At 35.0% G+C, this 27,128-nt stretch overlaps 1 protein-coding gene across 1 annotated transcript; it reads right to left on the minus strand.

Moving 5' to 3' along the window:
- Positions 1 to 1,730: 1,730 nt before the first annotated feature.
- On the minus strand, positions 1,731 to 26,711 carry LOC145136371 (putative linoleate 9S-lipoxygenase 5). Its single transcript, XM_079070494.1, has 9 exons — positions 26,506 to 26,711; positions 4,883 to 5,172; positions 4,400 to 4,640; positions 3,969 to 4,310; positions 3,699 to 3,784; positions 3,493 to 3,600; positions 3,105 to 3,409; positions 2,762 to 3,025; positions 1,731 to 2,665 (listed from the first exon to the last, which is right to left on the minus strand). The coding sequence occupies exons 1-9, from the start codon at positions 26,660 to 26,662 to the stop codon at positions 1,912 to 1,914; spliced, it is 2,547 nt and encodes an 848-aa protein (XP_078926620.1). The 5' UTR covers positions 26,663 to 26,711; the 3' UTR covers positions 1,731 to 1,911.
- Between the last annotated feature and the right edge of the window lie 417 nt (positions 26,712 to 27,128).

The raw sequence follows: 27,128 nt of genomic DNA on the forward strand, positions 1-27,128 counted from the left end.
AATATCAAAATAATCTTCCACTTGAGATAATCCAAAATCCTTCTCAGGAGAGTTCCTTAGCCAAATGTAAGTGAGTTTTGAAACCCTTCACAGTGGTGATGACGACTTTCAGATCTGAAAGTCGACATGAAGATCCGTGCTGCTCTCCAGATCTACCTCTGCCTGCCATGGAAGTTTTCGATCTGAACAAGTTGCCTCCGGGGACGAACATGTTTGAGCACTTGAATGACAACAAACAATGGTCTGAGCCCTTAATTTTTCGGAAAAATTAGGTGGTCTGAGCCTTTCATCGGAGGTGATGGTTCATAGCAGATAGTGGTGTCATTTTGGTATAGATCTGAAGCATTCTGGTGATGCTGTAACTCGAGGGCCGTAGATCTGTGTAGGGTGTTCACGAAGAAGGTTAGAGCGATAGATCTGGCTAGGGTTTTCATGAAGCTAGGCGGCGGCGAAGCCCTAATCTAGTCAGAGAAGAAGGATGATGGTGGCGGTGAGGAGCTTGAGCTCTAGAGACGTTAGTTATTGTTGGTACTACAAACAAGGACGGCGATGTAACCCGATCTGTTTCTTTGTGGCTGAAGAGATGGTCGGTGGAGTTTCCGATGAGAATGACATGGTGGTCGGTCTAGGTGGCCGTGGGTGTCAGCAGCCAATAATGGTGGTGGTTATGTTTTCTCTATGTTTACTAAAATCATGTGCAAGATGCCAAAATGGGTATGAGAGAGAGAGAGAGAGGTTTGGTGAAATTTTATTTTTTATTTTTTATTTTTAATTAAATAAATACCAAAATAAATAAAGAAAATAAAAAAAGGAAATGAAAAAAAGTAAAATCGACTTTTCAAGTGTATCAGAGACCAAAAACTCAGAAAAACTTTAATTTTGGACCTTCAATTCAAGTTGGAAACTTTTTGGACCTTATACAAAAAAAATTTAATACCACATTGACCAATCTTGCAATTTTGCCTTTTCTAATGTTACTCAAATATAATAACCCTTATAAACTGGAAACAGTCCTAAATAAATATGAGATGTTATAACCAAATAATAACCGGTTAATTGGTTCTATTCTTGGAACTTACATATGAAAAATAAATAGAACATCAATAAAAAAAGGTTGAATAAAAGGAAAGTATTAGTATTGACGCATCACAGTCAATTTCAACACTTTCAGGAAAGTTGCATTCTGGCTGCACATTGCATGCAATAAGGCTTGAGGGAGTGGCCTTACCACCCCTCTCGCCAAAACATTTGTTAAACATGTTATACCATTCCTATTAAAATGTTAGAATGCTCGCCAAGCTTTGCCTCGCTATGTTGGTAACGAGAAGAGAGAGAAGAGAGAAGGAGGGAGTGTGGGCTTTGATTGGTTGGCTCAATTTGCTTTTCTTTTTTTCTTTTTTTTTTCTCCAAACTCAATTCTAATTAAATTCTTTTACAACCATTCCTTATCTTTTACAAGGTGCTATGGTTTGATAACAAATGCTTAGGTGGATTAACAAAATCTGACGTGTGGCAGAGTGCTAAAGGTGCTATCACTCCCTTTAGCCTAAAAGGGTTGCACATCATTTTTTTCATATTTAATCCTTCTTAATTATAGTTAGAAAACATTTGCGTGTGTTTGATGGTGTAGAGGCAGAACCAATGTTGGAGTTGCTTGCTGACTTTTTCTTCAACTACAAAAATAAGTAAATATTTAATTACGAGCTGCAAAACATCCAGAAATGCAAGAATTCCATAATACAATAGCTTCATTATTAATTCTTATAGAAACACATTATTATAAGTACAAATAGAGTTCACACCAACAAACGAGATGAAAGCAATTAGCTAACAAAATACTATAATCGAGACATGGTCCGATTTTCCTTTTGTTATTCAATCAAATGTTATAAACATACTGCTAAATCCATCTCACATGGACGTACTATTAGGAATTCCCTTCCCAGTAAGTCCCTCTTCGCTCGTTGGGTATAGTAGGGTATATGGTACGTTAACTGGTCCAATCCTGTTCTTCAACTTTTCATCATTGTTCATTTTTACAATCTTTTCCTCGATATCTTTCAGCTTCTTCCCAAATTTCTCAAATGCCTTCAAAGGTTCTGCATCCATTGTCCACTCAGGACACTCTCTTTGTCCAAGGTAAACCTCATCCGATGAATGCCTTGACAATAACTCTATCAGCGCTATCCCAAGAAGCGTTTGTAGTTGAGGAGTAATGGTTTTCAAGAAAACATCATCAGGATTCTCTTTAAGTTCATCATACTCAGGAGTATTTGGTTCTGGCATAAACCTACGGCTTAGAGTTGGACGATTAGGGAGATAACCAGCATAAGGGTATTGCCCATAATTTACAGAGGCATGAAGAGCAGAAGCCACCCATATGAATGTAGTGCAGATGTTTATCAGTTCTTGACAAGAATCCATTTTAGGCCACCATGGCTCGTGTTTCTTGTCACCATGTCCCTCTTCACGTAGTTCCTTCCACCATGATTGAAGCTCTGTGTCATTTTGAATCATATCATCGTTCTTGTAGTAGAATTTACAGTAATCCTCAACCCAAGATTTGATAGCGGACCAAATCTCAAGTCCATCAACCGCATATGGATAATCATCGATTAGTAGGCGAAGTCCATGATGAGAATCTGAGTCCTCAACCGCCATTCCCCTAAGTGTAAATTAATCAAAATTTAATCAAGTTTACACTACTAATAACAACTTACCAAAGTATTATATCTAGCATGATTTCCTCTTAAATACTTACCTCTTGACAAGATCCACTGGAAGTGCTTGTTCAGGAAAAACCCAATCCTTATACAACACCGAAGACAATTCCATAGAATATTTTCCAGGAAATACAGTTAGTTCAAGGATGCCTCCACCGTTGATCAATATCTGCCTAGCGAATGCATTGATATTCATGGTATCACGGAAATGAGGGTAGAGAAGCTTATAAACAGGGTGGAGTACGCTAAGTTGCCTATTTGCAGCAATCACGAATGGCTCAACAACTGCATGGGTATGCAACCTGTGATGAATAATGGATATGGTTAAAATATATAAGCACTAGTCTATAAAGTGTTCCTTATGAGCTTCTGTTAGTATACCAGTGGCTGATGAGTTGATGAATTCCAGAATCGTTAACTGCTACATATGCCTTCGCCAACTGCCAGATGGAGCCTTCCACTCCATTTTCAGCAGGGGTGTAAACATTGTTAATGGCACCAAGATTATCTCCATCAGGATGGGGTAAGCTTAACTCGATTACTAATGGTTTTAAAGTTCCATAATTTTGTAGCAGGAGCAAAGTTCTTGATGCATAAATCTTGTTCGTGGTTGCATTTATTCGCCTCAAGTATGGCATCAATGAGTCATGATGATCCAGTATGAATAACCTATTTGCTTTCAAAACCTGTGTAAAAAACAAATTGATGGTTCTTTTTTTCTTTGGTAACAACTTCATCTTGATTGGATTCGATTTTGGAATGATCTTACCTCATCTACTTTTAACCCATTTAGGTTTTTCTCGATGTGGTGTGGTTTTATCGAACTATTTTGATTGCCATAAATATGGACGTCCAGCTTGCTTGTTGGAGGGAACTCCTGCAAAATTGAAAAGAATTCTGAATCATGGTTGAACATCAACAACATTTCTAGTGTGGTGTGCAGGATATATATATCTAATGTACGCGAGTGTTTACTTTTAAAAGACAGATTTTAACAGGATTGACTCCAGCCAGCATTTCTCTTGCAAATTCTTCATCTGTCCTCCAAGCTGACTTGTCCTCTGGAAACACATCATTCAAATTTATTTATGTGCTTAGTAACAATCATTACAATATATTGATAAGAATAATCTTGTTTTTACAAAGTTGTTTATCGTTTATATCTTATTAAAGATACTTCGCTATTACTTTCTTATATTATGTAAGAAGATGTTGTAAGGTTTAGCTGATTTAGGACATGTATACCTTTAATGACTTGTGGTTTCGGAAATTTTGCAATTCCATCACTATCTGTTTCAAGAACTATTTTCAGCAATTCTAAGGGGATGTTTTCTCGAATACGATCAAGTAAAGGACCTCCAGGAAGCTTGAATCCTCCTTCATAAAGCTTGTAGATATCTTCAAACGAGTCAAATTCATCATGGGTGGTATCACATAGAGCTTGAAACTCGGGGAGGAGGAACTGAACGATGGATTTTAGACCATAAGCAAGAAAATCAGACAACTTCAAGTGTCCAAATCTTTCATCTCTTGGCACATATATGTTTAAGCTCATAAGAAGTGGAAGCCTACTCTCCGTCTTAGGATCTATTAGAAGATGAAAACAAGATATTAGTTTACAAAACATGTGCTAAAGACATGGAATTGAATCTTTTTTAATAGGTTCATGTTAGGACCTGAGTTGGTGGGTGGTCTTCCTGTTCTACCCCTACGAGGATATGGGTACTCTGAAGATCCTCCAAGAACTGGGCGTGCATCATTAAGGTCTTTATCGGGATTTCCCAAGTCGTTATAGAAAGCATAGTCGTAAACCCTATCCCATTCTTCAAGCATCCCAGTTCCATCCCCTCGCAAGATTTCCAACTCTTCATCTCTATATGAACGTAGAAATTCAGGTGTCTCACCAGGAAGATATGCCTGTATAATTTGATTTATGTAGAAAAGTTATCATACGTAAATAAAGACATAAATTTTCTATTATAATAGTCAAACAACACACTGATTCTAAAACACACAACAAGTCCGACGAGATATAAATTTGATTGCACTTTTGTTAATGATCACCATTACCAATACAGGTTATTTACAAAATAGAAAGATCAATACGTTCAGCTATGAAAAAAAGGAAAAAGAAAATAAAGCCGTGTTTCAGGTTATACCTTATTGGTGAAGAAAATACGATCCTTTTTGTAGCGTTTTGTAGGGTAAACCCACGAGTTACAGACAAAATGTACATGTCCATGGCCAGGAACATCTTCAAGTGTAAGTGTTTTGAGGTAAAATTCACTGTGGTGATGATTCTGGACAAGAAATGCCCCAGGCACTTCTGTATCTTCATCCCATTCAAATGTTACTTTATACGTGGATTCTCCATCTGTCAGAGGGGTAATAGTGGTAATCCAATCTTCCAACCTAGCTGGCTTCCCTACCTTCCCTTTCAAGTTCTTTTCTGTAAAAATAATGCATATATATAATTTTTTTATTCAATGCATTATCTTTAAGGAAAAAAGCAAAAGCAATTGGACCAACATAAAATTATAACACATGCTTAGGGTTTGTTTGAAAAAGAGTATTTGATAGGAGTAAGTGGTTTGTTGGTAGCTATAAATTTCGAGGTGTAAGCAATTGGACCGAATGGCGTGTTCATACAACTGAATGACTGATTTGGTCTAAATTGCCCCTGTCGCTGGTGGGTTTGATGTTGCTTTATAAGGAGAAAGATGCTAAATGGCTGTAGTAATGATGAGGGGGTGCCATTTTTATGATTCTGGTCTATCGCTTATGGTGGGCTACATAGAAAATTACAGCTCAAGATAATGGAAATGATGATCTTTTTACCCTTGTGGTCGGTTTTTCACTTGCTTCAGGGTATTGCTCTAAAGATATCTCACGGCTGCTTTATTTGGTTATATTTTCATCTTGGTTTCCCTTTGATGTCTCCGTAAGTCCTGGCGGTTTTCATTTTGGTCTCTTGGTGCTTCTGTTTTCTTTTGCATATGTTTTTTTGATTCTGCTTGTGGTGTGTGATTTGTAATAGCTTCTTCTTTCTTGAGATGGGAGTAAATGTAAACAAAACATATATTGTGCGGATGTATAACTCATTTTAGGCCAATAATTTTAAAATACTTGAATAAGGATATATCTTTAAATTAATATATAATTTAATTAATTAATCTTAATTACGTCCTATAATTATGGTATCTTGGTTTCTCTCTTTCCTTTCTATTGATACATCTTCATCACCGTAATTTTTCCATCGATACCACCAGCCACCTTCTAGGGTTTCCTTTACCCAACTCCTAAACGGAAGCCTCAAGATCATCTTCGACTGTCATCTTCTCGATAGATAATCGGCTTCACCTTCATACAATTGGTTATGCTTCCCCTCACACGAAATCACATCGACAAAAGCTCTTCCTTTCAAGAATTTTCTCAGCTATCGACCATTCTCCTCCATGTTTCCGCTTCAGTGTCGCCCTTTTCCACCTCTAGCGTTGCCATCTATTAGCCCCCAACCTTCCCCCTGGCCCGCCCTCCTTCAGTAAATTTCTATTTCTAGTTTTCTGAAATTGTTTTTGAGATTGGATTTTGGTTTCGTGATTAGATTTTATACTTATTGCTTTTTAGTTAAATGTTGATGATACTCGTGTGTAGGCATGAAATTTTGGTTGAGTTCCTTAATAGCCCGCAATCTTTTATTTTAATTGTAACATCCTGTTCCGAGAAATTTCTTATTTCGGGATTGTAGACAATAAATGGATCGAATAAAGGCTTTTGGTTTTAATGGAAATAGAGTTTAGAATTTATTGGACGTTGATAATATTGGTTATGTAATCTAAGCCCTTGGTTTGTGTGTTGGAGCCAAAGGGTAAAATGGGAAAAAATATATGTTAGGCTTCTTTCATGGATTACTCGATCATCGATATGTTACAACTCTCCCCCACTTAAACTAGAAAATAAATGGAGTTTGTGGAATATGTTGGCGTTGTTTTCATAGATTCTAACCAAGACGAATTACGAGGACGAAATCCACTTTTAAGTGGGGGAGAGTTGTAACATCATGCTTAGAAATTCACGATTGGTGTGTTTTGGGTATTCTTTTTGCATGGTTGGTGGTGTTCCTAGTCAGGAACTAAGGGTAGGTACGACAAATGGACGATGATCAGTATTAGGTCATGGTTTTTGGAGTTAAAATGATGAGTTCCTGGTTTTGGGGAGTTATTAATGGAATTTGTTTGTATTTCCAGTTTTTGAGAAGTTTTCTGCATGAAGTGGTTTTTGCTGTAATTTGGGTCTTACATTAGGCAGAGAAAGATAATGGTTGTGGTTGAGTATTTTCAAGTTATTGGGATGCTTGTTGTAAGTTGTGGGTTTTTGAGTGATCTCTCGACTTCTCTATATAGATGCCTTGTTTTTGAAGTGGTTAGAGCGAGCTTGTGGAATATGTTGGCGATGTTTTCAGAGATTCTAACCAAGACGGATTCCAAGGATGGAATCCAATATAAGTAGGGGAGAGTTGTAACACCCTGTTTGGAATCTATGTTCGTGGAATTGATTGCTAAGTGTATGTTTGAAAATTTGTTTACAGTTAGGATCATATAGTCCTAGAATGACTGATTTAGCCTTGTTTCCTGTTCCTCGTCTGGTTATGGTCCTAGAGTGGAATCATTTATTCGACAGTCTATTTGATCATGTATTGTGTATAATTTGCATGCATAAGCCAACCGACAGTGTTAGCAGAAGTTCCTAGCATCGCAGAAGCAAGTTAGTTGGAGGATGCCTTTTTATGTTTTGTGGCCTATAAAGTATTACTGCTTGAATGATGCTTTATTTGTGCTTTATGGGACCCATATTGATGAGAGCTAGCTATTAAATGAATATGTTAAGTTACATACTATAGATGTTAAATAATCCTAGAATAATTGATTTAGACCTATTGTGCTACTCTCGTTTGAGTCTAACCGTTGTAGGGTAAGGTCTTTTATTCGAAATATTATTTAAGTTTGGTTGCATATAATTGTATTCATGGAGTATATAGCTGATATTAGTAGCGGTTCTTCAGCAGCTGATGGCAGGGTGAGGTGGGAATCCTAAGAGAGCCTAGGAAGTGCCTTAGATGGATTGGTGCGTAGTTTAGCGATGTGTATTCATTTGAGAGCAGGTATATGTGATTGGATCAGACTGTAGTTAACATGAGTAGTTACTTAAGGGATCGAAAACAATTCTTGAGGAAATTACAGATAGGTGTGGAAGGTAGTATTGGGCCCGTACTATTGAAAGCATAGGATTAGTACCGGAAACAAGGAAAAATTCAGGGATTCTAAGGAGCTGATTGAGGGTAGATGGTATGGTTTGGCACCATGATTCATTGCAGTGTATTTCCACCCTTATCGGTTTCTCGATTATAGATTTTCAAACTGAGGATGGGTCTGGTGATTGGTTGGGCCTTAGTGGCCATGTCAGTTCGACCTGATTGGTGTAGACCTAGGTAAGTTAGTTAATTTTGAGGTCCGAGGGGGGGCTTACACGAGGTAGTTCCAGATGAGTCGCGGGACTCAAGAAGGAAATGAGTATGATGATCGCCTCAAGGATTGCAGCCAGAGGCCGAGTGATTGGCAGACAGGGTGGGATGTCACTATATTTAATACTTCCAGCTTTTCGTGTTCGGAGGAAAGAGAGGCCAGACTTGTGATTTTCAAAGTTGGAATGTAGACCCAGCATAGGGCTAGACAGTTGCGGTTTTGGCGGCAAGTATGGCAGTGTGGGGATTCACAAGAGGATTCTTGTGGTGTGCTGGCCTTAATATGAGATTAAGGGTTTGGTTTCTTTGAATTTAGTTAATTTAGTTGCTAGTTGATTGTTTCAGGTGATCAGGGGATGTGAATCGGGAATGACAACTTTGCTATATCTAGTTTATCCTGACCTTGAGAATGATGCCTCTTGTATTTATTAATGATTCTCGTGATGAAGTGATGGTTGGGGATTTAAAGGCGAAGTATGTGGCAGTCCACTTGTTCCTAGGTAGAGAATCGGTGATATGAATGGATTGTCATAATTATTGCTTGTGCATCTGCATGGGATTCATGATGATATGGGTGGTTATGCTAGGGAAGTTCTGGGGGCTCCGTATGAGATTCAGAATCTCTTTGAGTTTGGTTGGTCTCTATCTGGAAGATCATCTTGCATTGTGTTATACATTCCAAGAGTCGGGGATGGTAAGTATTTGCTTGAGCCGGTTTGAGATTTAGTCTTTTTGCAATGCCAGTTGGTGGTACTTCGAACACTAAGTAGGTGAGAACTATGTACTCTACTTGGAAGATCATCAAGTTGTTCGAGTTTATGGTTTCGGAATAATGGGTCACACGAATCTGCAAACCGGGTACGCGAGACTTTGGTTCAGGATTTGGTCAAGATGGGGGTATAGAGCAAGTTGCCATCAGATGTATGTGTTCTGGAATCCAAGAGTTGTCTTCGCGACACAAAGCTGTTAGATAAGGAGCTTGTTGTAGCCAGTGGTTCCTTTCTGTAACATCGAGGAATACGTCAAGATGCATTTGGGTCGCGCAGGTTGAGTATCGGTTGTTGAGGGATTTATCAGCTCGTTTTCTAGATTATTATCTATAGTCTAGCAAGGGCATTTGTTGATCGGTCAATTTGCTTCAGATTTGGTATGTTTAGTTCCACATTGGCTTTGTTCATTAGTGTATTGGATCATTGAATTAGTTTTCAATGCATTCTCAATCGTTGGTCATTTCGTTCATTGTTGGTTGTGGAATTATTGTTTGTAGCTGGCTCGAGTTTGGCACATGTCCTTGGTTAATGGAAGTTCGGATGTTGAGACAGCGTTGTTCAGTTTTCCAAGTGTGACTCTAGATCTATTTACAAACAATTTTTGCATGTCGTGTCTGCAGGGTTGGTATTTGGATTGATCTGACCAGGGTCGTTTCAACATTTCTGGATAACTTTGGAATTTTTATTGAGCTAGTAGCGTATTATTGGGATTTACAATCGAGGTGTGGGATCTTGTTTCAGTTATTAATTAGGATGGTTTTGCTAACAGTTGAGGTTCGACATCTCGTTAGATCTGCTGGTACTTCACCATTTGGGTAAGGTTATGAGGAAGGAGCAATGTAGTAGATCTAGGGATGGCTATGTGTTTCCCTTGGGGTGTATATTATGGTAGTTCATCAAATATGGTCATGAGGAGGAGGTATATGTGGACCGAGTAAGATAGCTTAAGAACACTTGGGCCGAATTTATTGGTATGATTCTTATTTGGTTTGTACCCTTTGAATTGGAACAAGAATACAATCGCCTATCTCATTCCCTGGTTGTGTGTGACCATGTTCTCTTCTGATTTTGCATTGGTAGCAACCTGTTCTGTGAAAGGAATTTTGTGTCATATAAACGGATGACTCTTGTTGTGTTGAGAGGAATGCCGATTGGGTTCCTGCAAATCAGTGTGTTGATGGTTGAGTACCTTTAGACCCCTGAGGTGCTAGTCGTGAGTCTTCAGGACAATTATGGAATAACGGCAAGATCAGCGTGGAACCATGAGTTTATCGTCCTAGTTGTTAGATGGTGTCACAATGTATCGTGAACCAGTGGTTGTATAAATCATTAGGGTGGGATTTGGTAGTCATTTGATTGAGACTCTTACGTCTCGGATTGTTAGTCTTATTGGCATGATTGGGTGTAGGGACATTCCAGGGTGTTAGGAGACTCAGTGACCAGCGAGCTTGGAGCATGTGGATAGTAAAATTTTGTTTTGTTTGATGTATTGGTTGTGCATCAGAAGTCTCTTGCTGAATATTTGCATTTGTGTGTCTCTGCTTGCTTGTGGACTTTTATTAAGTGTTGATTGCCAGAGATAGGTATTGGATCTGAAACTTCGAGTCATGAAGTTCGTTGTTAATGTCTCGAATGATTTGTCAGGTGGTTGTACACCTGAGCTAATGGGCGATTTGGATGCAACGAGAGATTATTCGATTGACCATCATTATGTTAATGGGGGCAATAGGTTGGTAATGACTTGTTAGGAAGTCAAGTGTGTATTTAAAGTTTTTGGGCACAATTTCCGGATGTGGGAGTGGTTAAAATTCACGATCAGTATGTTTTGAGTTTTCTTTTTGCATGGTTGGTGTTGTCCCTAGTCATGGACTAAGGGTAGGTACGACAAATAGACGATCATCAGTATTAGGGCATGGTTTTTGGAGTTTAAACTAATGGGTTTCTGTTTTTGGGGAGTTTATTGATGGAATTAGTTTGTAATTCTAGTTTTTGAGAAGTTTTCCGCTATGAGTGGTTGTCGTTGTGATTTGGGTCTTACATTAGATAGAGAAAGATAATGGTTGTGGTTGAGTATTTTCAAGTTTTTGGGATGTTTGTTGGAAGCTGTGGGTTTTCGAGTGATCTCTTGACTTCTCTTTATATATGTCTTGATTTCGAAGTGATTGGAGGGATCTAGTGGAATTTGTTGGCGTTGTTTTAAGAGATTATAACCAAGACGGATTTCGTGGACGAAATTCAGCTTAAGTGGGGGAGAGTTGTAACATCTTGTTTCGAGAAATTTCTTATTTCAAGTTTGTGGACAATAAATGGATCGAGTAAAGGCCTTGGGTTTCAAGGGAATAGGGTTTAGACCTTATTGGACGTTGATAATACTGGTTATGTAATCTAAGCCCTTAGTTTGTGTTTTGGAGCCAAAAGGTAAAATGGAAAATTTTATATGTTAGGCTTCTTGCATGGATTATGATTTTTAGTTCGATAGAAGTATGTGGCTCATTAGTACCTTTCTGTAGATATAAAGATCGCCGAAAATGGAGTTGAAACGAAGAAGTTATGGTTGGTTGAAGTTGAGGTGAATTTTGGTGAAAACTGTCACCATGGCATGGCGAGCATTGCTACGACATGGCGATCAGTCAGGCCAAAGCCCATGATTTTTAGGGTTTTCAACGTATTTAAGCATAAGGTTCTGAATTTTCACACGTTTTATCAGCCTCCATCACCTCTGAACCCCTAGGGAGAAACCCTACCCTCCACCTTCAATATTTGAGCTTCTCTTTTCTCCTATGTCCTCTTTTGGATGCTTTTTATGATATTTTCATGAAGTTTAATGATGAAGAAGGTTCTTTTGGTTGCAAGGAATGATGCCTCAAGTTTAGATTCATCAAAGACACTACATTTCTGGACTATTGTGAGTATAAATTTCTAATCTTGCTATCTAATTCTTTAGATCTTGTCATTTGGGGTTTTTGGCACTTTCGGTCCACTTTATGGGTGATCTTGGAGTTGAATGGACTCCAACATCTTTTCATCAGTTTAGAATGCTTCTTGGACCTCATGGACTAGGAAATTTGTGATATTTTGTCTTCCCTTTTAGCCATGCAAGTTATCTTGGTCCTTTAGGTTATTTTAGTGTATTAAAGTTTTGATCTTGAAAGCTTGTTATTTTTTTACGCATAAAGTTGGAAATTTATTTATATAAACATCATGTTGATTCAGATATGAAGGTTGGAGAATTGGACTTAATGGATTAAGTAGAGAAAGATGCATTTTTGGGTGCTCTTGAGACTTAAAGTCTAGATCTTGGTGCTTTGGACCTTACTAATAAATAAAGTTAGAAACTTTATCCATTATAAAGCTATTAGGAATCAGATCTGATGATTTTAGCTTTGGTCCTTATGGATTAAGCTCTTATTGAAGAAAAGTCTTTCAAACTGAAGACCATAGTGTGGCGAAGGAAGGCCACGACGTGATTGCGAGACTTATCGTGTCTATTTTGTTCGGATGTGTCCACGACGTGGCAAAGGAAATGCCACGACGTAGAGGTCATCTGAGATGACTTGACTGTTGACTTTTTGACCAGTTTGACTTTTCGTCAAACTTTGGTAGAATTGACTATTTGACTAAGGGCTGGTTTCGGTTTGGCTCTAGGAAGTTTAGGTTGGCAGTTGTGTTTCTGAGGTAGCTGTTAGCATTCTGTTGAGTAGTTTAGGTGAGTCTTTTCACTATACTCATAAGTCGAAGGCACCAATATCGGCCTACTGAATTGCATATGTAGGATGCATGTGTCTATGTGACTGTTGTTAGTATAATTGTATATTGTATGGATGGAGCTAATCTGGGCTCAGAGTCATTATGTACTCGGAGCTGATATGGACTCAATAGAGCCGATATGGGCTCGAAGTTATTATGGATTCAGGGATGATACAAACAAAATGGAGCCGATCTGGCCTCGGAGTCATTATGGATGCGGGGTCGTTACAGACCCGGGTTTGTAACGGACCCGATACAGTTATGTGTTGTTATTTATTTATGTTGTATATGGTATTTTGGGGGAAGTCACTAAAGTTTGTGCTTACGGTTTGTTGTTTGAATATTTTTAGGTTTTTCTTATAATAAAGGAGGAGCATTGGCTGATTGCATCGCATCCATTCGAGAGTTCTAAACATAATAACTTTTGTCAATACTTTAATAAATGTTTTTGAATCCAATGATTTTATCTATATCTTTGAAGTTGTAATTTGAGTAAATACTTTTATTTTTAAATGAAAATTTTGGTTTGAAATTTTGGACGTTGCAAGTTGGTATCAGAGCCTTGGTTTGAGGGATTCGGACACACTCTCGGGTGTGTCTGGACTCAAACTGAGGAATTGGTAATCTTTTTGAAATAAAATAAAATTTTCTAAAAATATTATGCAAGGAAAGAGTGTGATGCATGCAATCAGTCGAGATCAAGTTAGTGATTCCTAAAATACCCATACATGTTGATATGTTATATGGTATGGAATGTTTGCATGCTAGAATAAGGCTAAGGATACCTTCAGGAATTGCATTATAGAGTAGCCTGATTTGTGATGCCTTGTGGCATAGGAGGAATTGAATGCTATGTTAGTTTTGGAATCTATGTTCGTGGAATTGATTGCTAATTGTATGTTTGAAATATTGTATACGGTTAGGATCATACAACCCTAGAATGACTAATTTAGCCTTGTTTCCTATTCCTCGTCTGGTTGTATTCCTAGAGTAGAATCATTTATTCGACAGTCTATTTGATCTTGTATTGTGCATAACTTGCATGCATAAGGCAACTGGAAGTGTTGGTAGAAGTTCATAACATCGCAGAAGCAGGTCAGTTGGAGGATGGCTTTTTATGTTTTGTGGCCTATAGAGTGTTATTTCCCGAATGCTGCTTGCTTTGTGGTTTGTGGAACCCATAATGATGACATCTAACTATTAAATGAATATGTTAAGTAACATACGGTAAAGGTTAAATAATTCTAGAATAATTGATTTGGACCTATTGTGCAACTCCCGTTTAAGTCTAACCGTTGTAGGGTTAGGTCTTTTATTCGAAATATTATTTAAGTTTTGTTGCATGTAATTGTATTCTTGAAGTATATAGTTGATATTAATAGAGGTTTTGCAGTAGTTGGTAGCAGGGTGAGGTGGGAATCCTAGGAGAGCCTAGAAAGTGCCTTAGAGGGATTGGTGCGCAGTTTAGCGATGTGTATTAATTTGAGAGCGGGTATATGATTGGATCAGACGGTAGTTGACATGAGTATTTACCTAAAGGATCCAAAATTATTCTTGAGAAAAGTATGGATAGGTGTGGAAGGTAGTATTGGGCCCGTACTACTGAAAGCACATGATCAGTACTTGAATCGCGGAAAATTTCGGGGATTCTAAGGAGCTGATTGAGGGTATGGTTTAGCACCGTGATACATTGTAGTGTATTTCCATCCTTATTGGTTTCTCGGTTCTGGTTGTTCAAACTGAGGATGGGTCTCGTGATTGGTTGGGCCTTAGTGGTCATGTCAGTTCAAGACTAATTGGTGCAGATCTAGGTAAGTTAGTTGATTTTGAGGTCTCAAGGGGGCCTTGCTCGAGGTAGTGCCAGATAAGTCATGGGACTCAAGAAGGAAGTGATTGTGAAGATTGGCTTGAGGATTGCAACCAAAGGCCGAGTGATTGGCAGATGGAGTGGGATGTCACTATATTTGATGGGTGTTATACTCTTCCACCTTTCTGTGTTCGGAGGAAAGAGAGGCTAGACTTGTGAGTTTTAGAGTTGGGATGTAGACCCAACATGGGGCTAGACAGTTGTGGTTTTGGCGGCAAGCATAGCAGCGTGGGGATTCACAAGAGGATTCTTGTGGTGCGGTGGCCTTGAGATGAGATTAAGGGTTTGGTTTCTTTGAATTTATTTAGTTTAGTTGCTAGTTGATTGTTTCAGGTGATCAGGGGATGTGAATCGGGAATGACAAGTTTGTTGTCTCTAATTTATCCTGATCTTGAGAATGATGTCTCTTGCATATATGAATGATTCCCATGATGAAGTGGTGATTGGGGATTTATAGGTGATGTGTGTGGCAGTCCACTTATTCCTAGATAGAGAATCGGTGCTATGAATGGACTGTCATAATTATTGCTTGTGCATCTGCATGAGATTCATGATGATATGGGTGGTTATGCCTGGGAAGTTCTGGGGTCTCCGTTTGAGATTCGGAATCTCTTTGAGTTTGGTTGGACTCTATCTAGAAGATCATCTTGTGTTGTGTTATACATTCCAAGGGTCATGGATGGTATGCATGTGGGTGAGTCGGTTTGAGATTTAGTCTTCTTGCAACACCAGTTGGTGGTAGTTCGAACACTAAGTAGGGGAGAACTAGGTACTCTGCTTCGAGGATCATCGAGTTGTTCGAGTTTATGGTTTCGGAATAATGGGTCATAGGAATCTGTAGTTCGGAAATACGAGACTTTGGTTAGGGATTTGGTCAAGACGGGAACATCGAAGAATACATCAAGATGCATTTGGGTCGCTCGGGTTGAGTATCGGTTGTTGAGGGATTTGTCAGCTCGTTTCATAGATTGTTATCTATAGTTTAGGATGGGCAGTTGTTGATCTGTCAATATGCTTCAAAGTTGGTATGTTTAGTTCCACGTGGGCTTTGTTCAGTAGTGTATTGGATCATTGAGTAGTTGTCAATGCATTCTCGATCGTTGGTCATTCCGATCATTGTTGGTTGTGGAATTATTGTTTGTTGCAGGCTCGAGTTTGGCACATGTCCTTGGTTAATGGAAGTTTGGATGTTGGGGCAGCGTTGTTCAGTTTTCCAAGTGTGACTCTAGATCTATTAAGAAACAATTCTTGCATGTCGTTTCGGTAGGGCTGGTATTTGGATTGATCCGACCAGGGTCGTATCAACACTTCTGGATAACTTTGGAAGTTTTATTGAGCTAGTTGCGTATTGGTGGGATTTGGTCAATCGAGGTATGGGATCTTGTTTTAGTTATTCATCAGGATGTTTCTGCTAATGGTTGAGGTTCGACATCTCCTAAGATCTACTGGTACTTCACCCTTTGGGTAAGGTTGTGAGGAAGGAGCAATGCGGTAGATCTAGGGATGGTTATATTTTGGAAGTTCATCAAATATGGTCATGAGGGGGAGGTATATGTGGACTGAGTATGATAGATTAAGAACACTTGGGCCGGATTTATTGGTATGATTTTTATTTGGTTTGTACCTTTGAACTGGAACAAGAGTGCAACCGCCTATCTCATTCTCTGGTTATGTGTGAGGGATGGCTCGGGTTGTGTTCAGAGGAATGCCGATTGGCTTCCTGTAACTCGGTGGGTTGATGGTTGAGTACCTTTAGACCCCTGATGTACTAGTCGTGAGTCTTCAGGACAAAGATGGAATAATGGCAAGATCAACATGGAACCATGAGCTTATTATCCTAGTGGTTAGCTGGTGTCACGATGTACGGTGAGCTAGTGGTTTATGAATCATATGGGTAGGATCTAGTAGTCATTTGATTGTGACTCTTACGTCTCAGATTGTTAGTCTTATTGGCATGATTGGGTGTAGGGACATTTCAGGTTGTTACGAGACTAAGTGACTAGTGGGTTTGGATTATGTGGATAGTAAAAGTTTGTTTTGTTTGATGTGGTTGTGCATCAGAAGTCTCTTGTTGAATATTTGCATTTGTGTGTTTCTGCTTGCTTGTAGACTTTTATTGAGCGTTGATTGCCAGGCATAGGTATTGGATCTGAAACTTCAGGTCATGAAGTTCGTTGTTAATGTCTCGAATGATTTGTCACGTGGTTGTACACCTGAGCTTATGAGTGATTTGGATGCAACAAGAGATTATTCGATTGACCATCATTATGCTAGTGGGAGGAATGTGTTGGTGATGACTTGTAAGGAAGTCAAGTGTGTATTTAAGGTTTTTGGGCACAATTTCTGGATGTAGGAGTGGTTGAAATTCCTGATCAATGTGTTTTGAGTATAATTTTTGCATGGTTGGTGGTGTTCCTAATTAGGGACTAAGGGTAGGTACGACGAATGGACGATCATCAATATTAGGGCGTGGTTTATGGAGTTTAAACCGATGGGTTCCCGGTTTTGGGGAGTTTATTGATGGAATTATTTTGTAATTCCAGTTTTTGAGAAGTTTTCCACTTTGAGTGGTGGTCGCTGTGATTTGGCTCTTACATTAGGCAGAGAAAGATAGTGCTTGTGGTTGAGTATTTTCAAGTTATTGGGTTGTTTATTGGCAACTGTGGGATTTTGAGTGATCTCTCGACTTCTCTGTATAGATGCATTGATTTCTAAGTGGCTAGAAGGAGCTTATGGAATATGTTTTCGAGTGATCTCTCGACTATTGTGAGTATAACGTTCCAATCTTGCTATCTAGTTCTTTAGATATTGTTATTTGGGGTTTTTGGCACTTTTGGTCCATTTTATGGGTGAGCTTGGAGTTGAGTGGACTCCAACATCTTTTGCTCGGTTTAGAATGCTACTTGGAACTCATGGACTAGGAAACTTGTGATCTTTTGCCTTCCTCTTTAGCCATGCAAGTTATCTTGGTCCTTTATGTCATTTTGGTGTATTAAAGTTTAGACCTTGAAATTTTGTGACTTTGTTATGGATAAAGTTGGAAAATTTATCCATCTAAACCTCATTTTGATTCAGATATGAATGTTAGAGACTTTGACTTAATGGATTAAGTAAAGAAAGATGCATTTTTGGGTCCTTTTGAGACTTAAGTCATGATCTTGGTGGTTTGGACCTTCCTAATGGATAAAGTTGGAAACTTTATCCATCATGAAGCTCTTAGGAATCAGATCTAATAATTTTAGCTTTGGTCCTTATGGATTAAGCTCTTGTTGAAGAAAAGCCTTTTAAACTGAATATCATGGTGTGGCCAAGGAAGGCCACGACGTGGTGACAGGGCTTATCGCGTCTATTTTGTTTGGACGTTACCATGATGTGGCAAAGGAATTGCCACGACATAGGGGTCATCTAAGTTGACTTGACCGTTGACTTTTTGACCTATTTGAGGTAGCTGAGCTTATGTTGAGGAGTTCTAGTGAGTCTTATCACTATACTCGTGGGTCGAAGACACCAATGTCGTCCCACTGAATTGTGTATGTAGGATGCATGTGTCTATGTGACTATTGATGGTATAATTGTATTTTGTATGCATGGATCCGATCTACGCTCGAAGTCATTATGGACTCGGGGTTGGTATAGACTCGATGGAGCCAATATGGGCTCAGAGTCATTATGGACTCGGGGTTGATACAGACTCGATGGAGCCGATCTAGCTTGGAGTCATTATAGACTTGGTGTCATTACGGACCCGATATAGCTATGTGTTGTTATTTATTTATGTTGTATGTGGTATTCTGGGGAAATCATTAAGATTTGTGGTTACGGTTTGTGGTTTGAATATTTTCAGGTTTTTCTTATATTAAAGGAGGTACACGGCTCGAGTGCATAGCATCCATTGGAGAGTTCCGTACATAATCTTAAAAGGTATTAAATAACATCCATTGAAGAATGTTTTAAGAAAGAATTAAATATGTCACATGAATAAGAATTAGAATGGACTGAAATCTAATTGAATTGAAATCTACAATGCATTTGGTTATCATATAATGGAATATATTTTTTATTTAGTGTGTGGATTGGTTAGAAGAATTGAATTATGTAATACGATAAAATTAAATATATTTTTTAACTTATTATTTTCAATAAAGATGATAAAATTTTCATTTACTATACACTTACATGCTTAAACCTATATTTTCAATTCAACTTGCACATAATATATATATATATATATATATATATATATATATATATATATATATAATTGAAATTGATAAACCAATTAATAGATACCTTGCTGTGTGGCCATTAAATAAAATTGTGGACGCACATTTGAAGAGTTAAAGAAAGAAAATGAACACATGTATGTACGCACACAAATATGCATATGTATGTGCATATGTGTGCATGTGTAGGCATCGATATAGGTGTATGAGTTTGACTGGGGTTAAGGTGGGTGTGAGCATAGGTTTAGGAGGGTGGGTGGGTGAATGGGATGAAGATAGGCGGGTGGGTAGGTATATAGGTGTGGTATGTTAGTGGGGTGGACATATGCATGCGGGTGCATTTGTAAGGGGTATGGGTGGGTAGAGAAGTAGGGTATATGTGGATGATGTATAGGGTACATGTATGATGGGATGGGTAGGTGGATGAAGTGTGGGAGAGATGATAATATATTTTCATTTGATGTATCTATTGCTAAAAAAAAGATCCATTTTTTTAAATGGCAAATTGATATATTCTCAACTATCACCACTTATGTCTCAAACGAGACTTAGTAATTAAATAGTTGGGATATCATTTTTCTTTTTTTTTTATTGAACATAAGGAACAAAATCTGAAACATTTGCCTTTAACAAAAGAATGATCAATTTCTCTTATCACATAATTTAATGGAATTTATAGAATTCCATTGAATGTGCCTATATAGATATCTATAAACACTCCTCATAAACACCTTTAGCTAAAATTCAAATTATTACCTTGAAACACACGCCCATCATTTCATTTGCATCAACTTTCTAATAGTTAGGTTTTTCTTTTATTTAATTATTTTAATAGGTTTAATATTGATTAGGTAATATTTAGTTTTCTTTAATCAATTATCTAAATTTTTTAAAACCATATTTTTATTGATTATTGTTTTCATTTATATATTATTCTTATTATTTTAAAACATTTTAATTTTGTGATGTTTTGTACAAATATATATTCTTTAATATTTTATTATTTTATTGATGTGTTTATTATTTTTTTTTAGGGAAAATGACAATGTAGCTCATCAAACTTTCTATTTTTGATTTAAATAGTCCCTAAACTATTTATCTAAGTTTATAAGGGTCATAAGGTAGGTTATGACGTGCTTATTTGGTACATGTAACCTGAAGTAACCTTTTATTAGCACTACTTAACCAGCAAGATGGCCATGTTATTATATAAAATAGCCATGCCTGACCAACATTCAACACCACCAACATCCACCTCTTATCACCGCCACCTTAAACCACCATCAACTACCATTATGAGCCACCATCACCATCTATATCCCAATCATCAACTACAATCATGAACAACCACAATTTCAAATTCACCATCAAACAAACTTGGAAATCGACGTTCAAAACAAAAAAATCAACACAATCCCATGACATGATATGAGAATGTAGATTTTTTAGTCTGAAAATAAAATTATGAACATGGAAACCTCAACCCTATTCTCACTTACAAGCCCTAGAAACAATATGACGATTATTCAAACGATGAGTGGTGAAGACAATGATGATGGAGGCTAGAAACAGATGTGGTAGAGATGATTGCACTACTATCCTATAATCCTTCATTTATATGACATAGTTTTTAGAGGCTTATTTACATGTGTCACTTCCTCACAAGCTTCCGCCTTGGAAAATCGTTTGTCTGTACCAACGGTTATTGAAGACCGATGCTATGAGATTCATACTACTCAGTTACCATAGTTCATTGGGTTGGGAACTAGGAGGTTTGTGGTCTGAATCAGGTTACAGTTTAGATGTTACTGTTTGCGTGATGGCGTATTTGATACATGAATTTGGCTAGAGAGACAGGTGTGATTTCGTTGCTCACAAGGTTTTGGAGATTGACAACGATGGTGAGATTGGGTTTAGATATAGTCGAAGAAAGTCAAGGTGTTCATCCTATGTGGATAGTTATAACCGGTTTACCCCTTCTATTTGTCTAAAATGTTCACTTGAATCAGACAAAACCCACATTTTGCCCCCATAAAAACAAAAAGAAAAGAACCATTTAAACCAAAAGATGAAAGTTCAATAGGCTATAAAATCATTTATCCATATTTTTATTATTTAGAAGTCTTTTATTTTACACCAAACAAACATGATACTGTATTTCTCTTTCAAAAAAGAAAAAAACATAATACTGTATTTTGTTCCACTAATCTAAGTACTTCCAAATTAAAATATATTATAGTAGCTTTAAAACAAATATTTGTAAAACCACTAAACTAATAAAACTAATACATTAATATATTACTTGTTATTATTCTTATACACCAAAATAATATATTTTGAAATTATATTGTTTTTTAACATAACTTGGAAAGTAAATAGAAATCAATAGAAATCATGTGGTCCCACGAGTCTTAAAATATGTATTGCATGTATCTTATTTAAAAAAAATGAGCATCGCATGTATCTTATTTTAAAGTGTGTTAAATAAGAACAAAAGGAATGTTTTTATTGAATCATTGAACAATTATTTCGAATATATGTTAAGATACCAAAAATAAAAAGATAACTATTATTTTTCAAAACGAAATTAAGACCCAATCACGACTTTCACATAATCCTCCATAATAAATGAAATAATTTTGTCACTTGTCATCCTCTTATCTATTATGTCAAATGTCATTTTGTGGTAAATTTATATGAAATTATATCCGTTGTTATTTTGTGATTTTTTTTATTTTATAAAATTTCATATAATACTTAAATGTAATAAATGTATATCTAATTATTAATACAACTTTCCTTATAATTTCTAAAATTCTAAATTGAATTCAATTATTTTAGTTGTTTATTTATTTAAATTGTTAGTTTAAATTTAAAAGATAAATAAACACTTCAACTTCAATAATTAAATATTTTATTTTTTTGAATTAACTCATATAATACATGGGTCTTACAACTAATTTAACCTAATAAATTTAAATCATTTTTGTCAATTGTCATGTTCTCATTCAATTTGATATATATCATTTTTTGGGATTTTTTAAACTATATATCCACTTGTTATTTTTATGTTTTTTTTTTTCTCTTTTTATCGAAATGTCACCTCATTATAATTAATATCATGGGCGGAGCCACATAAGGCCCACCCTCAAATTCTCAACTGGTAGACATGTTCGTGCACCTTTAAGATACTTAGGTTCGATCTCATTTGTCGGCAAATTTTTTACAATTTAAGCACTTATTTATACTCTCATTTTCACAATTTAACATATCTTCTAATTCTTTAACAAATCACATCTTTAGAAATTTATATATTCTGTCCCTTAATTTTTATAAATTTTTTTTTTAAATAATTTAGTTACTATTTAAGTTTTTTCATGTTACAACTCACTCCCTTAAATTTATCTTGCTTATATAAAAAAATATGTATTTAGAGGGGTCCAATTTTACTTTTCACATAGAACCTTCAAAATCAACGGTCTCTCTCTCTCTCTCTCTCTCTCTCTCTCTCTCTATATATATATATATATATATATATATATATATATATATATATATATATATATATATATATATATATATATATATATATATGTGTGTGTGTGTGTGTGTGTGTGTGTGTGTGTGTTTTCTAACTAATTTACAAGGAACATCCTAAAATAGTTTTTTTGGCTTCGCCCCTGATTAATTTCATTAATATATTAATAAATATAAATTAAAATATAAACGGTAACAATCCGTTTATGAATTTTTATATTTATGGTGTACATTCATCAATGACTTTTCAATTTATATCTCTATCACTTAATCAAGGAAATCATTTTGTCCACTGTATTTTATTCTATATGGAAATAACTTTGATTTTAATTTAGAATACTATGAAGTAAAGAATTTGCCGATATTATATCATTTATATGAATAGCATAAACAAAAGGGTAAATAGCATAAAAAACACTCAGTTTATACCAAAATTCTAATTTGACACCGTGTTTTTTTTGTCTCAAATTTGACACTGTGTTTTCCAATTTGTTACAATTTTGACCACTTGATCGGTCAACCAGGTTACATGCTGACGTGGCATGATGACGTGTCAGTTTTGATGACGTGGCATGCTGACATGATATACTGACGTGTCAAAATTAAATTTTTTTTCCACAAAAAACACTAAGTTTTCATTTTTTTTCGATTTTGACACTAAGTTTAATTTTTTCTTTTAATTTTGACACTATGTTTTTTTGTTCCAAATCGAACATCATTTTTTCAATTTTGTTCAATTTTGACCATTTTCCATTTGAAACCGTATAAATATATTTTTTATTACATTTTAAACCGTATAAATATATTTCTTTTTTTGTTTAAAAACCACATTTTTATTTAAATACAAGGTGTTTCTTTTGTTTTGTTTTGTTTTTTTTTTACATTCAAAGCATAATGTATAAATATTCATTAGTTATATCATGAGAATCAAACTAACGATAAACTTCTAATAACTTCGAAGAGTGCTCATGTCACAAATATATGTTTACATAATCAACTAAGCAAGTGACCAAGTTCTCATTATTATTTAACATGTTCGATCCTCTAAATTTATTAATATTTTTTATTCCCGACTCTTAAAAGACATGTCAATTATTTATTTTTAGATGTTATGTATATTTTTTAATTTAGCTACTTTTATTTTTACTTCTTTAACAAATGTAACGTGTTTATAAAAAAATATTATTACAAAAGAAACACCTAATTATTTATTAGCAATTATTATAAAATACTTATTAGGACTACTTATTAGGACGATCTATTTTATTAATCCAAAGTAAACATGAATTATTCCTTTATAATTAAATAAAATTAATTTTAAAACACTCTTAATTTATTTAATTTGTTGAAATCTTGGGGTGGCAAATCGTGCTATCGTGCTATCGTTTCATGTTTCTTTCTGACACGACACGACACGACACGAAAAGGTTTTATGGAACACGAACACGATATGAACAAATTTAAAAACGAAAAACACGATACGACACGACAAAGATAACATATATACTAAAAACTAGTTTATTTAATGAATATTTTATTAAATATAACACGACAAACACGAAAAAACACGATAAAGAACTGCTAAATCGTGTCAATTTCGTGTTGACTTTTGAACACGAACACGACACGATACGATATCATGTTTTTTACAATTAACACGAATACGACACGAACACGAATTCAAATTGCAGTTTCGTCCCAATTTCGTTTCGTGTCGTATACTTTTCCTGTGTCGTTTCATAAATTGTCATCCTTGTTGAAATCTACTAAGATTCATTCTGACACGTGTCATATTCTCTTGTAGTTGGGCAAGCGTATTACAGAAATAGAAATAATTTGTAATAGTAATATATGAAACTGTATATTTATTCTAAGAATGTCTTTGCATAAAAGAATTTTTTCCACATTTCAAAGAAGATAATTTTCTTTGGTTGTATGTGTTGTGGTGAAAATAAACAAGAATCAATGAAAGTCGTTATCGAAACTGTTATTTTTAGACAGTCAGTGTTCAATTATGGATAATTTTATGTTACGTTGTCCAAAGTTAACTCTGAAAATGAACTAAAAATATTAATTTTAGATAATGACGGTAAATTTAGCAATAAGACATATAATATTATATTCAAATAAGTCTTTGAAAATTTGAGTCATAACAATTATATTTCTAATATGTCAATACTTTTTATTTATTATTATAGATTCAATTACCTACTTTTTTACCATTTTGTTTGTATTTTTTTTTAAGTTTCCTTTAAAAATGTTTAATTCTTACATCTTAATACTCAACACAATTATTCAAAATATATCAATAGATTTTTTTTATTAGTATAAATTGAGTTACTTATTTATTTATCATTTTGTTTGTACTTTCAAAATGCTTAATGTTTACTATTTATAATTTTTTTTATTAATGTGTATATTACACTATTCTCACACCTAACCAAATAATAAAAACATATGTATTATGTATAAGTCAAGTATGAAATTTTATAAACAACTCAGAAATATTTTTATGATTATAGAGAATAATTAATATGTAGGTATATATTGTATTACCTTTTAATGTTGTGTTTGTATATTGATTTATATTTTTCAATTAAATAATAGTATAAAATATGTAATTATTAATTAAAAATTAAAAAGTAATAAATACTTGATTATTTCATTTTTATTTTTTTAAAAACAGCTAACACATTCTAAATTCTACTCTTAAACTACATTTTTATGTCTGCAATGGGACTTAAACATACAACTAGTTTCAATATTTTGATTACACGGTTTCTTTTAGTAAAATTGGATGTTTATTTAGCCTGATTTCATTTTCTTTTGTTTTCTCATCCAAACCACAACTTTTGCTTTAATTTATATTCTAATTCCTTTAAAAATTTTAAAAATCCATGACCGTATGCCTAATTTTGAACCTTGTGAGATTCTAAAATTAGGTGATTCTTTTTTGAATGTTTACTTCCAATGTTACACCACCAATGTCACTTTAAATGTGTTTGCTATTTTTATAAATAAATAATTAAAAAACATAACAAACAAAAAAAAATATTCTAATCACACAAACAAAAATTGCTTTTGGAGCGCTTAATTTCGATGATCTTCTCGATCAATGGACAAAATTCGTTTGAAAATGCTGTTGCTGTTATTAGAAGTTTAATGTACCGACATATTTATAAATATGTTGAACTTCAACTACCTCTTATTTATTCAATAAATGCTGCGTGACAATTGGTTTGTGATTGATTGGTTTTTGTACAACAGATTTTACTTGGTTACTAACTTTATTCAATATTTATTTATTTAAGAAACTAATCACATTTTCTTCCCAAACTTTTATACATTTTTTTTCTTTCAAAATCGTAATATTGACCCATAATAAACATTATAATTCAATACTGAATAATACATTATTGAGATTTTCTTTGTCAATACTCAATAATCATCCCCACCATAATGTTTTTACTATGTTTGAAGCAAAAGCTATGTGTGCGGTGAAATAAATAGGAGAGTAAAATTAATTTATGATGAATATCATTAATAATTCAACCAATACAACTAAGGGCATCTTACGTAAAAGCGACTTCTACCAAAATTTTAAATAAAGCTGTGAATTTCAAAATCAGTACGACTGACATCTTCTACGTGTGTAAGACAAATATCGAACCTAACAAAAACATCTCGTATATATTGTGTCTACTTGGGATTTGTGTGTCTGGTCATAAATTCAAATGCAAGAAGGGTGTGGTAGAAGAAGATAAGGAAAACTTATATGAGTTTTCAACAACACTATAAAAATTAAGTATGTTGTGGTTGCTAGTGATATGATCGTAGCTGAAAACAATCCCCTTCTAAAAGGGCACTTCTAGTTCTAGGTTTTAGTTTGAGATTTTAGAGGGTGGCTGATAAATATTAACACCAAACATATCGACTACTAGTGTGAATACACGTGACAAATATGTAAAAAAATGGTTGTCGTTTGAAGAATTTTTTTAAATGGTTAATTGGTTATAATTAATTTATTCAAAAACCTAAAAGTTAATCAAATAAAAGTACTCGCAGATTTAACTCTACATACAAAAATTATATAATATTATAATAATAGAAGTCGAACCTGGGGATTGATTATCAAAACCATGAGAACTGATAAGTTGCAGAGTGACGTTTTTCCCCACAAGCTCATGAAGTCGATCCAGAACCGATGCACTCAAGTCGATGATATCCAACACATTTTTCTTGAGTAACACCACTCTCCCTATGATCGTCTTCATTTTGTTAGCGTAGGAAGCTTGTTTGCTTAGGAAGACAAAGTTGATGTAGGAATATATAGAGGTTGGGAAACCCTAGCTGCTATGTGCAGACAAAAAAGGGATTTATGATGATATAAGGTAAGTTAGTAGGGACACATTCATTTAATTATCTAATAAATTAAGTTTGAAAAAATAAAATAAAGTTTTAAATTTTATAAAAAAAATTTCATTCAGTTTGTATTGTACGGAAATATCAATAAATTTTAGTATTTATATACCTATTCGTAGCGAAAAACACCAATAAAGTATAGTATTTGTACTTTTTTGTTATATTAAGAGCAGGTTTAAATTTTCAAAAATCAATTGCTGTTTGGTGTATGTTTCTTATATCAAACTTTTCTTCTAATTTGATTTTGACTTTTTTTTTTTTTTTTTTTTTTTTTCTGCTTGTCGTTCATAAAAAAAGTACTCATATTGGTTAGTGATG

The sequence above is a fragment of the Lactuca virosa genome, chromosome 9, assembly GCF_052849685.1.
Source record: "Lactuca virosa cultivar CGN04683 chromosome 9, Lactuca_virosa_CGN04683_v6, whole genome shotgun sequence".
In the NCBI taxonomy this organism is placed as follows: Eukaryota; Viridiplantae; Streptophyta; class Magnoliopsida; order Asterales; family Asteraceae; genus Lactuca; species Lactuca virosa.

Bases quoted from the DNA above. Each gene is read 5' to 3' on its own strand.
- LOC145136371 (XM_079070494.1), bottom strand. From the start codon at position 26,662: ATGAAGACGATCATAGGGAGAGTGGTGTTACTCAAGAAAAATGTGTTG. The intron at 5,173-26,505 runs GTTCGACTTCTA...TTATTTTTACAG, and splicing joins TTTTGATAATCAATCCCCAG to AAAAGAACTTGAAAGGGAAG. The intron at 4,641-4,882 runs GTATAACCTGAA...CAAATTATACAG, and splicing joins GTATTTTCTTCACCAATAAG to GCATATCTTCCTGGTGAGAC.